Source organism: Amaranthus tricolor, chromosome 13 (genome assembly GCF_026212465.1).
Source record: "Amaranthus tricolor cultivar Red isolate AtriRed21 chromosome 13, ASM2621246v1, whole genome shotgun sequence".
Classification (NCBI taxonomy): Eukaryota; Viridiplantae; Streptophyta; class Magnoliopsida; order Caryophyllales; family Amaranthaceae; genus Amaranthus; species Amaranthus tricolor.
The window spans coordinates 6,626,254-6,643,535 of record NC_080059.1 but is presented as its reverse complement, the minus strand read 5'-3'; the positions used below and the strand labels follow the sequence as shown (position 1 = coordinate 6,643,535).

Genomic DNA, 17,282 nt, shown 5'->3' with positions numbered 1-17,282 from the left:
GGGGGAAGAAGGATAGCGAACAAATCATACCCGTGCCCCCTCTAAAGAGAGGACAAGGAAAAATGCGCACGCTCAAATCATCCCCCAACATATACCAGTTTCATGATTGTCAGTTCATCATCAATCAAACAGATACATTCCAATTTGGATCAAGAGTATAACACATAGATAGCCGGTGAAAAGCCGAGAATGAAATCAATATAGCTACAAGAATGTACAAGCTATCACTTGAAAATAGTAAAAGGAAAGTAGAGGGGCATTATAATACATGATGGATTGGGAGCTATACATTTTTGAAATACTACATATGAATTTCAGGGAAGGATACAATATGCTGCATCTCTTAAACACTCAGGATAAAGCTTATACATCCAAGCGTCCAAGGGGGGAGTATACGGTGTACCTCTATTTTCATATTCCTAAATCCATTTGTCACTCACTAATCTCTAGCTGCAACAAACTTTCAAAAGACTCATAACCTCATTGTCATTTAGTTTCAAATCCACAGCCAATTGCATTGCCGATTTGCCTTCCTTGTCAATGGTCTTTCCCTTGGCTCCCCTGTAACAACGATTATCTTGTGAATACGCGTCAACTATCAAGGTAGTGACAAAAATACGGTTTTAGGATCACGTCTCTGCATCTCATGGGTTTATTATATGGTTAGTACTTAGTACAGCGAGAGTACTGTTCAATACATTGAGGGAGGAGAGGATATCAGCTGATTTAACAGCTGATGAGTAATGTTATGTTGAAAACTGATAGCAACTCAGTGGCTTTCTCAGAATGTGATGGTTCTGAAGAATTATGCTGTCTCTAACACTTTCGGCTTATTTGATTGTTTGTACTAAATGATAACAATGAGAATAATTTGTAGTGGAACTTTTCATTCAATGTACCATGTCATTCCCATGGAGATGAAATTTTAATCATAAAAATGTTTTTTTTTCGACAATTTTTCATTACCACCTCTTTAAATGGCAAATGGTACAACAACATTTCATTGCCTCAATGTTATTAAGTGGCTCCCACCTAGAATCGGATTCCGGGGTCGGATGTACATAACCTCACCCTTGTTATACACTTGTTAGTGATAATAAAGAGGTTGTTTCCGATTGACCTTGGTAGTAAACATCATAAGCAACTTCGCATAAATAAGAAGTGCACATGATTTGAAGTAGAACAAGCATGAAAATGAAACTTATCAAGAGATTTTCCAACTAAAATTATACGGTTTTCATATTACTAATACCATTGTTCCGACAACCAAACATGCCGTTTGTTTGGATTGAAGAACTTGGTGGGAAAGGAATGGGAGGGATATTTTGCAGAGATATATTTTCTTTTGTTTGGATACCAATTTTGGCGGGGAGGGATTTTGAAGGAAGGGAATTGAAGAGATTAAGTCCCTAAGTTTTGCTAGTAACCAAATCTCTCCAAAGGTGGAAAAATTAAGGAAAATGATATTTCTCTTCCTCTCCTTTCCCTTCCTTTATTAACAAACAAGAGAATTTCCGTTGGTTTTTCCTCCCCTTCCTATCCCTTCCTCCCTTCCCTTTCCCTTTCCTTCCTTTCCTTATCTTTACTTCCCCCTAAATTCTTATCCAAACATAGTATAAAAGCTATCATGAAAGAAAAAATCGTCTTTACAGAAAACGAGATGGGTGCTCAAGGTGATAAATACCTCATGAGAAGTACTTTTGCAATATCGGCTTTCTGTTCTGTAATGCAATAATGAAGTGGTGTTTGACCTCTTGAATCAGCCACATCCATGTTTGCACCATACTGTAAGAGCAATTCCACCATGCCTACATCAGTACATTGACAGGCCAAGTGAAGCAGAGTACATCCATCAAAACAACTTTCTCGAAATGGATCTTTTCCCTTAGCTAGTGAGCTCCATGACCTCGAGGCAGTCCTCTCAAGAGATATTTCTCTTCCTCTATCAGCATCGTGGATGAGGGGAGCTTCATCTGAATCTTTGACTCTCGACATAAAAAATGATTTTGCAGTAGACGGTTGTCTATGCATGGAATTAACATCTGCTTCAGAGCATATAATGAGGTGATAAACTGCTTTCTTATCATTGGCACAAACACTCTCCCACATTTCCTGCGACACAGATAAGGCGGTCTGATTTGCCTTTTTCTTGCGAACAAAAACTTTTTCTTCATACTGAAATCACGGCAAAGGATCATTAAATCATTGACTTCGACAAAAGATCACTAAAGACGTAAACCAGTGTCACATGATTCACTAATATCCTCGCGAATCGCAAATCGAAAAAATTGAATTATGGTCGGTTTTGGGCTATTGGGCAAGTTTGAGCGAATAGTGAATTCAAAAGACAAATTAGCTAGCGAATTATGTTACATTGAAGCGTACACATACCTTTGCATGAATGAATAACTCTTTTACTGCAATAGGATCATTGTGTGTAGGCTTTTTCATAAATGCCGGTTTGTGTTGTTCGGACTTTGGGAAGCTACGAAATTGAGCTGAAACATTAGCAGGGCCCAAGTGCAAATATACATATCACAAATGATGAAAATAATGCTTAACTTACATTATTGGTCGTTCATCTTCTTCAGAAAAGTTTTCAGCATGCAAAAATTCTTCCCAGACTGAATTTGCATACACATTACCTACGGATTGAAACAAAGATATAACAGAAGGCTCCCACACTCTTACATCCAGTGTCAAAGACCTTACCTGTAAGAAGTACATGGCATAAACTGCTTACTCAAAAGAATTTAAAACCTCCCAACCATTTTCATTAAAACTACAAATCTTTCATTCATCTTAGAGCCAAAGAAAGGTGTGATTACATTGTTTCTCTTAGGTGTAATTCGTGAGTTTCACAAAGACACATAAAGGGTAATTAACACTTACAACAATTTTGGAGAGAAAAGAAAGGTAAGGAAGGGGAAGGGAGGGAAGGGAAAGGAAAGGAAGGGGAAGGGAGGGAAGAGCAAGGAAAGGAAGAGAAATGAAAGGAAAGTAATTCTTATTTGTTTAGGAAGGAAAAGAAGGGGAAGGAAGGGAAAAGAGAGTTTTCCCTTCAAATCTTTTCAATATTGGAAAAGCTCAACAAATAACATTCATCCAATCTCATGATTCCCTCCCCTCCAAATCCCTTCCCTTCTATTTTATTATCCAAACAAGGGATCTTTCATCCCTCCAAATTCCTCCCCTTCCTTTCCTTCCATTTTCTTCCATCCAAACACATCCTTAATCTTTCCACCTTTGGAGAGATTTGGTTACAAGAAAAACTTAGGGACTTAATCTCTCCAAATTCCTCCACTAGAAAATTAGGTTAGACTTACTGTGAATACAAGCAAATAATCAAGAAAATACGAGGTGCACACACTTCATAAATCAAGGAGATACCATCCCAAAACCATATGGAAATGGGAGGAAGGGCTCCAGGGACTTATAAAGTGTGCACACCATTTTTAATTCATCGATGTGGAATAAACCATCCCAACATATCCAATAAGCTCAAACATCTTTAGTTATAGATGCCTTGGGTCACAACGATTCATGAGTTGGCAAGGCTCTAAGTGTCTCGCTTTGATAGGCTATGCATGCGGAGTGGCTTGGTTAGGAGAAAAGGAGCAATTGAAGTGGAGATGCAAAATTGAAGTGTTGGAGTTGGTAGCAAACAGCAGCTCACCATTGTGTAGGCCATTGAGAAAGTCGCCTCAGCTTTCGAGTCTGCTGTTTTGCGACTTTCTCTGTTTTCCGGTTTAATTGCTAATGTACTTGGGCGTGCTTCATCATTGAGTTCTTGAAAAACTTGTTTTCCCTTCATCAATTAATACCACAATCTAGGTCTAGGTAGCACGTAGTCCACAATTGGTGAGCCCCGTTTTTTTGTTGTTTGATTGCATTGATTTGCATGTTTCTTGTTTCAAATCCCTAATATTCTAATTTTGAGTTTTGATCCCAATCAAGGGCAATAACAATTGATCATGGGCAATTCAAGATTGATTAAACATCCTTAAATCCTCATTCAAAATAATTATGATCCAACACAAAATTTACCATTTCCCAATAATTTTTTTTTGAAAATTCTAAGTCTACTTCTGGCTTCGTTAGTTTATTAACAAGTATAAAAAAAACATTCAACTTTATTTAGATAACTAACCTTTGATATATGAACACCAAGATTGCGGTGTACACCAGAACATTCTATGCAAATGAGTATACCAAGGTTTAAAGAAGCCCAGTCAGGTCCAGGAGCACCACAATCAGCACATCTCTCATTACCATCCACCTTTTTCAAAAGCTCGATAGGTTTCTCAACTCTCACACAATGTCTTTGCTGCTGGTAACTATGCCCAGAAGTATTTGAAGAAACTTCTTCAGTGACTGATGGATTGACAATGGAAGAACATTCAGAGGAACCAGAGTCTGTCATAGCAGTTGGATCCTTTTGATCACCCCAGGTTGAATGACAATGGCATCAAATGTTTGTTCTTGTTAGCATAGATTTTTAAACAATAACAAGTGAACTTTGATCATAATGAAACTGCAGGAAACGTATAATAACAATAATAAATTTAATAGATACCCCATCAACAGCTTGTAATATCAACAATGAAGCAATTACTCCTCTTATCTTTTCAACCCACTCCATCTGATCTGCAGCATTCTCTGCCTACATTTTTAAAGATCATGTATTAGCTTTCATAACAAAGCTTTATGCTCTTGTAATCAACTTTGGAAATCCATCTCCGAAAGGTTCAATAAAATAAATTTTTTAAACAGAAAATCCCCAAAATAAGCTTTGGAAAATTTTAATACCCAAAATAAGCATCTTCGTGTCCGAGCCTAAGGTCAGGTTGTTCGCTATTACTAATAGCGAACAAGAGAAAGACAAATTACTTTATTTGCTGTTAGTAACAGTGAACAAAGAAGGGCAATGTCATGAAAGGACAAAAAAAATTAAAACAAAGTTCGTTCGCTGTTAGTAACGACGAACAAACTACTATTATTTTTTTGTTTCTTTAAACATTATGACATTGTCCCTCTTTGTTTGCTGTTACTGACAGCGAGCAAAGTAAATTTTTTTCTTTTGTTTGATATTAGTAACAGTGAACAAACCCTGCTCGGACACAAAGACACTTGTTTTGGGAATTAAAATTTTCCGAAACTTATTTTGGGGATTTTTTTGTTTAAAAAGCTTATTTTATAGATCTCCATCTCCAATCGTCTATCAGGCCCAAAGTTTACCCACTTCATGCGAATCTATGAGTGCATGCCTAAATTTCATTGTAGTTTATGAGGTCACTAATCTTCCTTGCATTATAATTGGAAGTGATAAATACCTGTAAGGTGTAGGTTTTCACAGGCGAGATGATCCTGAAGCAAAATCTCATATCTGACTGCTCATCATCAAGCTTTATTGTTGATGTTAGCAGGTTGACGGTGTGACGTGCCACAGATTTTTCTTCGTTAATCGTAACATTATTGTAATGAGAAGAAATCCATAGGCCAAGTGCTGACCCAGACTCAACAGAACCATGAAGTGGACCAGAAAACCTACTGTTTCCAATCTAAACACAATAAGCAGCTAGTAAATGGATCAGGCCTGGGGTACATAAGCTAATTTTGAATTTTGAACAATTTATTCGGTAAACATACTGAAGCCTTGCTTCGTGGCTTTCGATAATAGTACAAAATCCCACGACTATCCAGAACAAAAAACCTTCGTTTCCAGTGCGCCCTCAAATTAGAAGAACGCTTAAACAGGTATCCTTGTTGAATGGTTTGTATCTGTATGCATAAACTAAAAGTACTAACATGAAAATATGGAAATAATAAGCACTATACTGAAAGGCATTTGACATAGCGTCTATTTTTGACAGCAATTATGAAAACACCTTTCCATTTGTAGAAGAATGCATAACTTCTTCAATTGCTTTATCAGTGCCTTTGGAAAAAGGTAGTGAACAATCTACTCCAGGAATATCAGATGAGCCATTGACAGACTGCCTATTTTGCTGATCGATCTGTCTTTTGTATTCTTTTATCTTTTCATTTAGAGACGTGAGCTCATTGTTGGAACTTTGTTTTGATTGCTTTGCATAGTCAAGAATCTGCAAAAAGACATTTATGATTACAGTATCTCATAAAGTGTATTGCTATTACTCCCTTCGTCCCTTTGAATTCAGCGCACTTTCCATTTATGTCCGTCCCTTTCTTTGGAATATTTCCTATTTTGGTTGTGGTCCTACTTTCTGTCTTCTAATTTCATCCACAAACTTATTCTGTCTTTTCGACTCATCCATATATTTCTCCATCCACTTGTTTTTGTCCTATTCTCTAGCCAAATATTAATAACATACGGCAAATCCCTTTGTGTCAATCTCAAAGGGGACTCAGGGAGTACATTGATTATGATTAATATTCAAATCAAAAACATTTATTTGTATTTTAAGCCAACAAGAATAGAGTGCATAGATTTTTTGACATAATACTAAATAAGTTTTTTATAGCTAGACTAAACTGTTATTTTAGTACACATTTCCTTTTAGTTGCACCACTTTGAATTTGTGCTTTCCAACAAAACTTTGACCACAAACACCTTCAATTATAGGTTAATATATCTAAAGCAGTGTTGATATTATGAATATATATTTTTAGATAAATTCATTATTTCGATGGGGCCAATAGTTTTTTGGTTTTGGATTATAATAGACTAAAGTAAAGTGACCCATTTAATCATGTGCACTTCTTATTCATGTGAAGTTGCACATCAGTCGTAAGCTACCAAGAGTTAATCGGAAACACCCACTTTGTTAGTTTCATTATTAACAAGTGTAAGGTTGCGTACATCCGACCCTTCAAAACCCCACCCTGGGTGCAAGCCACTTAATGACACCGGGATAATGGAAATGAAACGATGTTGTTGTAGATAAATCCAACAAGAACGTGTAATGTTAAAAAGAAACAGAAGAAGTATAGCACACCACATACCTGCTTCATATAAGGTTCCATCTGAAGCAACAACTCGTAACCCTGAGAGACAAACATAAAAAATCAACCCCTGCATATGTTGCAGACAGCAGATGATGCTGTTAGACAAATATGGCAATATATTTTGAACCTGTTTAAAGTAATGTAGATGTGCATCCATTGAGCGGCTCACAGCTTCCAAAAACTCGTAATGCGTTTTTGCTTCCACATGTAAAAGAGCAGTAACCTGCATATTTTCCGACATATTCAGAAGGAAACAATCAATCATTACGAAATATGATTCCAAAGAATAGTAATCCTGTAAAAGGTCAAGAGGGATGAACAAAGTATACCAAATTGAAACGTGCTTGGTCATAGAAAGCTCTTGCAGCATGAAGTTCCTGGAATGTCTCTCTACCAAATTAGAATATGAGAAATAGTGATCATTGACAATAAATCAAAACATCATCTTTGCATCTAAAAAAGTTTAATGAGGGTTGATAAGATCTATATATACCTCCTCTATAATAGCAACTGTATCCTTCCTAGCACTTTTTTTCAGCGATAAAACCTTCTCACGAGCCTGTGGTACAGTATGGTAGCTTAGTTTAGACTTTTGAATATCATAAGAGATAAAAAGAAAGTTTCATTTTTCGTAATGCGACAGGATTCTTAAAATAGTCAGAACTCTAGTGCATAAGCGTATCGTAACAATTTTTATTTTTAGCAGACTATTTCTTGTGTAAATAGAATAAAACAAAATAAGCATCTTAAGACGAACAATAATCAGTGTCAGATGATCTTTACCAAATACTCCTTCCATCCCCACAATTTTGGAATTCGTTGAATGATGATACAAAGTTTTCATAAAATTGATTGATTACTCTGAGATAACTCACCTGATCATACATGGTTGCAGCCTTATCCAAGCGCTTACGAGCTTCCTGTATTAAACATAGTAGTTTCTCATAAGCAACTATGTTAAGTTAACATTGAACATAAGGCAGAACGGAGCGCCTTTCAAATCATTTATCTAGGATGTTGAAGGGATTTCATTTCAAGGAGTATAATTTGACATGGTTAGGTTGCAACACTAGTAATAGTAAACAAGAAATAGACCTTGTTGAACATTACCATAATGTATATAGCCGGATCATTCATGTTTAAGTTCTACCAATTTAGGCTTGTATTATATTCATAGTGAGCTTCATCACTTTAGTTTACGGTGAGTTTTTTTACAAACGGTAAATATAACAGATGTGGCACAGATCAAATGCAGATAGAATAATAAAAATGTGTGCCAATTTCTACTAGTAAATAGTCTGTTGAGTCTTTAGTTCTTTTTCTTGTTTGAAGGAAGGAATGAGATGAACACGACAAAGAGGAAAGATGGTAGATTCCATTACCTTGACATCGTGCAGATCGGCATTGACAAATTGTAGCAGCTTAACATTCAATATGTTCTCCACCTAGTGAAGCGAAGAAACAAATCAGAATTTAAGGGGACGACAATATGCTAATCAACACAACACAAGTTTCCTAGAAAGATAGGAAATGATCCCATGGTTCACAAGGAACACAGCTTGATTGTAGCCAACATCTTACTACCCTAAAGAGTTCCAACTTCCTAAGGAACTTCCACAGCACGCGACAAACATGTTCAACAAAAAACTTTCCGTCAATTATACTAGTATAAACAAAATGATCATTTCTGCTTCAAGACTTGACATAATTACTTCGACTATATAGTTTGATATACAAGGGCCAAACCACTTTGAGTTTGACTTCTGAATGTTACATATTATATATGAGTCTACTGATTTAAGATTTTAAGGGAAACGATTTCGAATGAAGGCAGATTTTCTTACTGCTTGTCAGATTAATCTACAGCCTCAATTATTGAGTTCAACAAGCTAGAAAACTGAAAGCATCAGGGGGAGAAACATGAAAGCTATTAGGACTCCAGAAGTAACATGCAGGCAGCAACACATTAAACATACCTAGATGATTGTAAACAACCTCATATCAATGTGGTAATACCAACAGTAAAACCATCCAATATCTGAATTCATGTTTTGACTTTCAGCGTACTGTGATTTATAAGCTTCTCAATTTTTACTAGCCTACCGTCGCTATGTAGGACACTCATACATAGAATAAAAACAAGGCCGCATTGCTTCGCACCGGCAGCATTGTAAAGGTTTTCAAAATAAACGAACTGATATCTCCCGCGTTGTAAAGGTGTAAATTGCGTTTTGGGTTGTATCAAGGGATATCTAATGGTTTCGACCGACATTTAGGTGCTATGATAACCGCATCACTCTCGTTACCTCATCAGCGTTCCGTTACCGCTATCACGACCGTTATCGCATTTTTACACTCTGCACTCATACAAGCACTGTACTCTTAATGCTAGGCCTCCCTCAGCCATCAAACATCAAATAAGGAATTAGAGTAACTATAACAACAATGCCCAAGTCCTGATTTCATCATATATGATATGCTACATGTACCAAAGCAAACCAACATGAGAAACTCTTAGTAGATAAACTTTATTTAGCCCTATTTAATACTAAAATTCTTTCCAATGATCATCCACATATATTTTCTTCCTCCATTCAAGTCAACTTGGCTTGATAGTCTTCCCTCCTGCTATCCATTTCTGCCTTTTCTAAAACTCCTCAAAATTTTGACCTTCCACTTTTCAAACTAATATATTTTCCAATCTTCTTTGCATGAGGTCAAAGTTGCAAACAAACATGAGCAATTTTTAGTCATATTATCTACAATATCTGCGACTCCAAAACCTTTCTTATGTCTTCATTTGTAGTAACTCCTTTAAGGTATATTGATATCCCTTATTTTGATGGGGCAACGATTTATATTTCTTTATATTTGAAGTATAATGGACTAATACGATGGCTTATTAAATTACTTCTTATTTATATGAAATTGCAAATGAAATTTGCTACCATGAAACAATCGAAAACAACTTTTTTGTTATCACTTACAAAGCTAAATGTGCGTTTATCTGACCCTCTCCCCCCCAGATAAAACTACGCTTAGGTGGGACTTGGCAGTGAGTTAGCGGCATTGGATAATGGAATGTTTTTGCCTTTAATGTATATTCACTTATCCACCTTAACATATTATGTAGCTACGCCCCTCTTTCTACAATAATCTCTTGTGAATAACGTTGGTTTGATAGTAGTACGATAGAAAACAACTGCAAAGCAAAAATGTAAAACTTACAAGTAAAAGAAAACAAAAGTACCTGTGATCGAAGAACTTCCTTGTACGTACCAATCTCTCTTAAGGTGACAGTAAATTTTGCCATGGCAGGACCTGAAATTGATTGATTGAAAATGGAAAGGCAAGAGAATTTATTTTACAGAAATATGTGACACATTAGAATTTAGAACATAATTAGGATATTCCTTAGTAATGCCTATATTTTAAGGGTTACCAATCAATCAGAAGGTCAAGGACAACAGTTTGTTTCATGGTATCACAAGTTAGGTCAAAATTTCTTGTCTTTTTTCTATACTCCTTTACACTGAGATCTAGTCCTCTAATATCCTTTTCTCTCTCACATCCGCTCACTACAATGACTGAGCAACCACCTAAAACATCCCCTTCTCACCCTGCTCTTGCTATCTAGAACTTCATTCCTATCACCTTAGAAATAAAAATTGCGCAAGTTTTCTCTTGGACAAAGTTGTATAAAATTCATGTGAAGGCCTTCCAAGTGCTTGATCGTATGATCCCACCTTCCTCTAGTGATATGGCCAAGGAAAAAAACAAGAGGCCAACAACAATTAAGAATTTTGGGAGCACCTCGATAACATAATCCTCCAATGGACTCATTGTACAGTCTCCAATGGCCTTACAATTAAGGACCTGATTCCACAGCAGATGGATCATGATGCTTGTCAGCTTGTGAATGATTGAGAGACAAATTCGAAGTTGACAAAAATTCTTGTGACATATATCTTGAACAAGAATTCTCCAACTGCTTCTGAGTTCTGCCTATTATAAAAGACTTAAGATTTGCTCTGCTCAGCTTCCTAACATAGGTTCAATGTCACAAATCCATATTCGGTGCTTCAACTTGTTGCGGGGCTTACAGAGGCACATCAAGGTGATGATACCTCCATCCAGCAAAAAACTCACTTCCTCCATTTCACAAAGTGAGGCTAATCCTCACCAAAAGCTCAGCTGATTATGCGGCCGTGATTTCTGCTTCTTCCATCTCCAAAAAGTTTTCTTCTCATCAAGATAACAGGAATCACCAAGGTGGTGCTTCCAACAAATGTAACAACCAGCAGGTTAGGGATAACAGTTGCTGCCGTGGCAGCTCACAGCATCAGTATCCCCAAAACTACTAGCCTGGCCTTCGTCCTTGGGGTGCCTGGATGCCCCAGCATTTGCACCATATCTCCTAGCATGTATCGAATAGCCAATTGGGCATGTCCAGAAGGCCCACTAAACTGGACACAGGACACTCAAGTTTGCAAGCATATGCTGCCTCTTTGTCTGCTTTTGGACATTCTCCAACAGACATAGAAGCTACAGTGCACTCTCTCACTCTCACGAGGAAATTCATATATGTATATGTCCACAACTTCACACATGACATCCACAACAATGTCAAAACCTTAATCCAAACAATGTAGAATCGGCTATATAAACTGAAGCAAATCAACGTGAAGGTAACAAATTTCATTTTCAATGGAAGAAATATCAACACTTTTACGGCTGGTAACTGTCATTCTATTCCATTTTGTGGTTGTTGACATACGTGCCTATTAGCCTTAAACCCACTTCTACCATGAAAAATGTCCTTCAAGCTCTTGAAGTCATTCAGAACTTGAAAGGTTTAATTTTGTTTCTTTCACGTTAGATCCATTTGACATTTCTATGATGCACATCATAAAAGATAATATCAAGAGTGATATTCATATGCATCATGAAAAGTTCAATTTCATTGAATGCAACAAAAGCCTACATACACTCAAAAACTCATACCATGAAAGTGTTGTGCGACAGCTGAAGCAAAGATCGAAAACAATAACGAAAAGCAATAAAGATTCAAACAAACAATAAAAAAAATCACACCGAAAAATTAACGTGGTTCACTATCAATGTGATAGCTACATCCACCAGCACCGAGAATAAACTTTTCACTATAAACCGGGAGATTACAAGATGAACGAGAAGCCACAACAATGGCTCTCCAAGCTTTTTCTCTTTTAGTTTTCCCCACTTTGTGTTTTGCATTGCATCATACCCTAATTCTAATTACAAGAGAGGTTTATATAGTATGCCACTTAATAAAAAGAAATTAGGTTAAGAAAATACAAAAGGAACCGGCCCTTAAACAAAGTAACTGCCATAAACGTGTGAAGAAACCGCAAAACCGCATACTCTGCGCCCCGAGCAAGCGCGCCACGCGTAGATCTCCGCGGCACGCGCTCCAGGCTATTCCAAGACAAAAGCTTCTCTGCGCCCCGCGTAAAATTCCACACCCCGCGCATTCGCACCCAGCGCATCAGTGCCCCGCGTAGATCTCCGCACCCCTCGCATCTAGCCTTTTTGACCCACACTTGATTCATCTTAGACCGATATTAGACTCGGTTCGAGTCACAAAATCCCAACTATCTCCACCTTAACGAGAACCCGTAGTCAACCGCTACCTCATCAAACCATAGTGAAACAAAACCATTCTCAAGCTAAAACCCGATGCAAGGCTCAAACATAAACCATACATCCCGACAAGTCTCCAACCAAGACCCGTCCCGATAAGTCTCTAACCAAGACTCATTACATACTTGTCTCCAAGTATAACACTCATAATGCTCAACTAGCATCACAAGTCACTCATAATGCTCCACCTGCATCATGAATCCACGACGCCAGCTCCACCTGAGGTTGTGCATACCACCACTTGTGCGCTCCCTTAAACCGCTCCTAAGGGTCAAGCTAATGAATCCAACATAGTAAAGAATCTACTAGGACTCTCAGAACATCCTACCTTCTTTACCTCTATCTTCATGTACGTGCATTCCGAATGAAATCTGACCACACCGTGCTTTTTCCGAACATCAAGTACCTGATCACTAAACAAACAATCATAGTACACAAAAGCTAACCAAGGTTGATCACAACCATCACCGAGATCATAACACAGTCAAATTCCGCGAACACCACCAAAGCTTCAACTGATGTAACTAAGCACCTAACATCATTCCCGTACATAAGAAACACAACAGCTGATCCATACAAACCGCAGAGAGAAAAAATCTTTATCTGCCAGTGCCCCCACCCAGGTTGAGTGACAAACCTGCAAATGACACTTCTGGCATACGCAAAGCAAATACACACCACAGCATACTTCAAACACCGAACCATAACTCTAGAAATGTAGACCGACTCAGGCTCAAAATGAGGTGATATAATTAAGCTCAGTAACACTACCAGTCTATACAATAGTTCCCATACTCTGTTCATACGTAAAGTCATAGCAAGCCACTACGCCCGCCCACTATACTCTACAACATGCTCATAAGTTGGAGGTTCAAGTGACTCCACAAAAACGGCTACCAACCTAGCCAAAACCACAAGGCTCAATGCATAACCTATCACACTTATAGCAACCAAAACAACACTCCCTCCAGCCAATCTATCAGACTTCTCGATAACACATATAGGCTTTTCTTGAAACCCTTTAGATCGTCGGAATGTTCCCTGTACTGACTCCTTTAAACTATCCGCAGAGATAAAGATAGCACCAGAAATCACAGTCAGAGAGATACCTGGGGCAGCATCAACACCATCAATCTAGGGTCGAACAGGAATGGATGAGGGGTTAACCTCATACTCCATCTCAAACTCGATACCACTATCACCATAACTAGCAGCTGCAAAATACACCACAACACACCAAGGTCCTAACAGGGCTCCAAACATGAGATAGCACGATACCCTACTGAGCCACACCACACACATACTGGTCACCTCTAATCTCGCGTGTAAACCTCGATCGAACAAACTAATCCAGTATCTACTCAACAACCAAGTACTAGAGAGCATGCATAACACTCTCCCTAACAAGGTCCGATTCGCTATTCCTGTAACACCGTTCTTCAATGGTGTTATCCTATAGGTATGATGCCACAAAATATCTAAAACACAGAACATAACAAATCCACAAAACGAACTATCCAAATGTAGCCAACTAACCATCTTACCAAACAAGTGATCATGAGCTTCAATGCTAAGCTCACACCCGTATTTAAACCCAAACACCCAATGCTTGTCTTCCTTAAGGTAGGCATCTTTGACACATGTAAGACGATTCCCAATGGACAATTCCAGCCCTCTACTCTCACCCCTATGACAATGACTACCCCAAACCGTCATCTCCTGGTGACAAGTAGAAGCACTTACAGCAGAACTAAGTAGCATAACACTCTAAAAGACATATAGGGACTTCACCTTGATACCCCTAAGTATCAAATCCAAACTCTTAAAGACATCCTCTTCCCCATTGCTAAACTCACCCTTGAGCCCCAAATCATCTAAAGTCCCAAGCGATATCAAGTTCTTCCCCAATGTAGGAACATGCTTCACCTTAGTCAAAGTAACCCTTCTCCCATCACTAGTCCGAAGTCTCATGGAACCAATACCTACTACTTCACATGGAGTACCATTAGCAATCATAACTGAAGCCCTAAAACAAGACTCATAAGTATCAAACCAATCCCGACGAGGACTCATATGGAACGAACTACCAGAATCAAGAATCCAGCTATCAACCAAATCACTAGACTTAACACAACTAATCAATGCTAAATCTTCCTCCGAATCATAGCTCTTATTCTGTTTACTTTCGAATACTGTGGCCTGAGATTTATTCTTTAATTCTGGACATTTAGACCTAAAATGTCCTGATTCCTGACAGTGATAACATATTATGGTCCTAGTGTTGCTAGACCCATCTCTACTTTTATAAGTATCCGACCTAGCACCGTTACTATTGTTAGACCCCTTTTTCTTTCTAGAATTTCTACTCGACCTGACAACTAACCCACTTCCATAATTCTCATTATCACCTGTCGCCTTTTGACGCAATTTCTTAGTATAAAGTGCTGCCTTCACTTCTTCTAGGGTCAACGAGTCTTTGCCATGTTCCCTTAATTACGACTCCACAAAGTTCTCACAAAGTTCTCATAACTATTCAGTAGAGAAACAAGTAATATTAACACTGCATCCTCATCATCTATCTTAACCTCTAAATTACAGAAAATCTAGTAAAATAGAATTAAGATTTTCTAGATGATCCCTTAATGGCATACCTGACTGCATCCTGAGGCTAAACAACCGTTGCTTCAGTAGCAATTTGTTGGTTAAAGATTTTGTCATGTACAGTGACTCCAATTTTAACCATAATTTTGCGGCTGTCTCCTGATCAGCAACTTCAGTGATGATATGATCATCAAGACTTAGTAAGATGGTAGAATGAGCCTTCTCTTCCATCACTACTAACTATTCATCAGTCCATCCGTATCCAGATCTCGACATAGATGCCGCACTCTTTAGGATCAACGGACGCCAAATCTGCAACTGCTTTAATAACGCCTTCATCTTAATCTGCCCCGCGTAGATCTCCGCATCCCGCGCATTCGCGCCCCGCGTAGATCTCCGCATCTAGCCTTTTTGACCCACACTTGATTCATCTTAGACCGATATTAGACTCGGTTCGAGTCACAAAATATCAACAGAAAGGATGTTTTAGTGCATCACCTTCTTATTAATAGTAGCCCATATATACACTCTCACGGTCCCACTGAGTTTGCTCAATAGTCGACATTCAACCTTTAAATATAGTGGGTAGGGAGAGTTAAAGAGAGTTGAGGGAAGAGAAACAGGAAGAGAAGCATGATCAACTCCTTCCATTAATAGTAAATGGGAAACTTAAAAGGGGGCATACTATATAGTATTTGGGGGCAAAATCAAGGGAATGGAGGAGTACAGGATTACAAGGGATAATAATATTTTAACAATATGAACAAAAATCCAGAATTACCTATATTCATTAGACCATTTCCATAATATATCATCCTAACTCAAAAAAAAAAAACAAAATAAAAGCAATATGATTACATATAGAAAAGAAGGGAAAATCAAAGATGGAATACCTCCAAATAAAATAGCTAAAGGATCATTATTCCCTCCAGCAAAGGTATCAAGAGCACTTGCAAAAGCAACATCTCCTTCATAGCCCTCCCCAAGCCCTTCCCTGTAAATATGAAGATCAAATAATAATTACAAAAAAACAGAATAAATGAGGAAAACCCATTTATATAATAATATGATAGTCTTATTCAGGAACATGAAATTACAAACCCAATTCTTGAAATACACAAAATTTAGCACATTGAGTTATCCTTAAAAACCATTTACAATGCAATATCAATCTTTCATGCCATTGCTGCGCAGCAAGTTTAGAATGTGCAGATTTTGAAATTCCCTTAATTTATGATTTTGAAATTTTCCTTTTTTGGGTTGTCTGTAGAGTAGAATTGAATACCTACAAAGCTACAAGTCCCACGCACCAATTGCCATAAATATCAATGTCAATTGCCAACCAAATTTATTTGGCTATTTGGAATGATTGAGAAGCATACTGGCTTTGTTAATCTAAAATTGAACAAAAAGCGGATGATCAACTGTTTGGGCATTGGCGGGTTGATATAGATTGACATTTGACACTATACAATGGGTGGAACACTCATTTGGGATCTGGGTTGAACACTGATCTATGATGTATACATCCTGTATATATTTTTCGTGGGTAAGAAAAAATTATATTTCAAATTAATTGCAATATTTATTATTTTAGGCAGTATAATTCAATCGTTAATATCTCTAATTATATATAATAAAAAATTATAAAATTTTGATATTAATAATCTTTGCTTCGAGATAAATTAAACAAGATCCCACTTGACTATGTTTTAACTTATAGATTAAGAATTAATTACAAATTAAAGATGATGAGTGAATGGTGTTTATATTTCAAATGTTGAGACTAATTTGGAACAGAGGAAGTAGTCAGGTAACTATTATTTGATTTGTATCAAGCCGTGATGAATTCGGATAATCTCACCGTAGCCCACTCGTGTAGACACGGGACACCCGTGGGCTCGGGCCTACAAGCCCACGGGTCAAGAGCATTGACAACCCACTGTTTTATCGATATGAGATCTTATCAGACATTAAAATATTTCCAACACTCCTTTTCACATATGAGCCAC

General features: G+C 37.6%; 1 protein-coding gene across 4 annotated transcripts; it reads right to left on the bottom strand.

The window, feature by feature from the left end:
* Nucleotides 1-106: 106 nt before the first annotated feature.
* On the bottom strand, nt 107-16,784 carry LOC130797845 (ADP-ribosylation factor GTPase-activating protein AGD1-like). Of its 4 annotated transcripts, none has more exons than XM_057660624.1 (18): nt 16,372-16,784; nt 16,164-16,264; nt 10,238-10,308; nt 8,370-8,432; nt 7,863-7,907; nt 7,481-7,546; nt 7,317-7,364; nt 7,115-7,210; nt 6,985-7,026; nt 5,889-6,104; nt 5,650-5,781; nt 5,334-5,561; nt 4,577-4,663; nt 4,151-4,435; nt 2,567-2,712; nt 2,392-2,485; nt 1,685-2,175; nt 107-561 (listed from the first exon to the last, which is right to left on the bottom strand). In XM_057660624.1, exons 3-18 carry the CDS (start codon nt 10,298-10,300, stop codon nt 447-449), a joined length of 2,217 nt encoding a protein of 738 aa, XP_057516607.1. In that variant the 5' UTR covers nt 10,301-10,308; nt 16,164-16,264; nt 16,372-16,784; the 3' UTR covers nt 107-446. The 4 variants fall into 4 exon arrangements, with proteins under 4 accessions (XP_057516607.1, XP_057516610.1, XP_057516608.1 ...); XM_057660627.1 differs by having other exon boundaries at nt 1,685-2,112; XM_057660625.1 differs by having other exon boundaries at nt 16,556-16,784.
* Between the last annotated feature and the right edge of the window lie 498 nt (nt 16,785-17,282).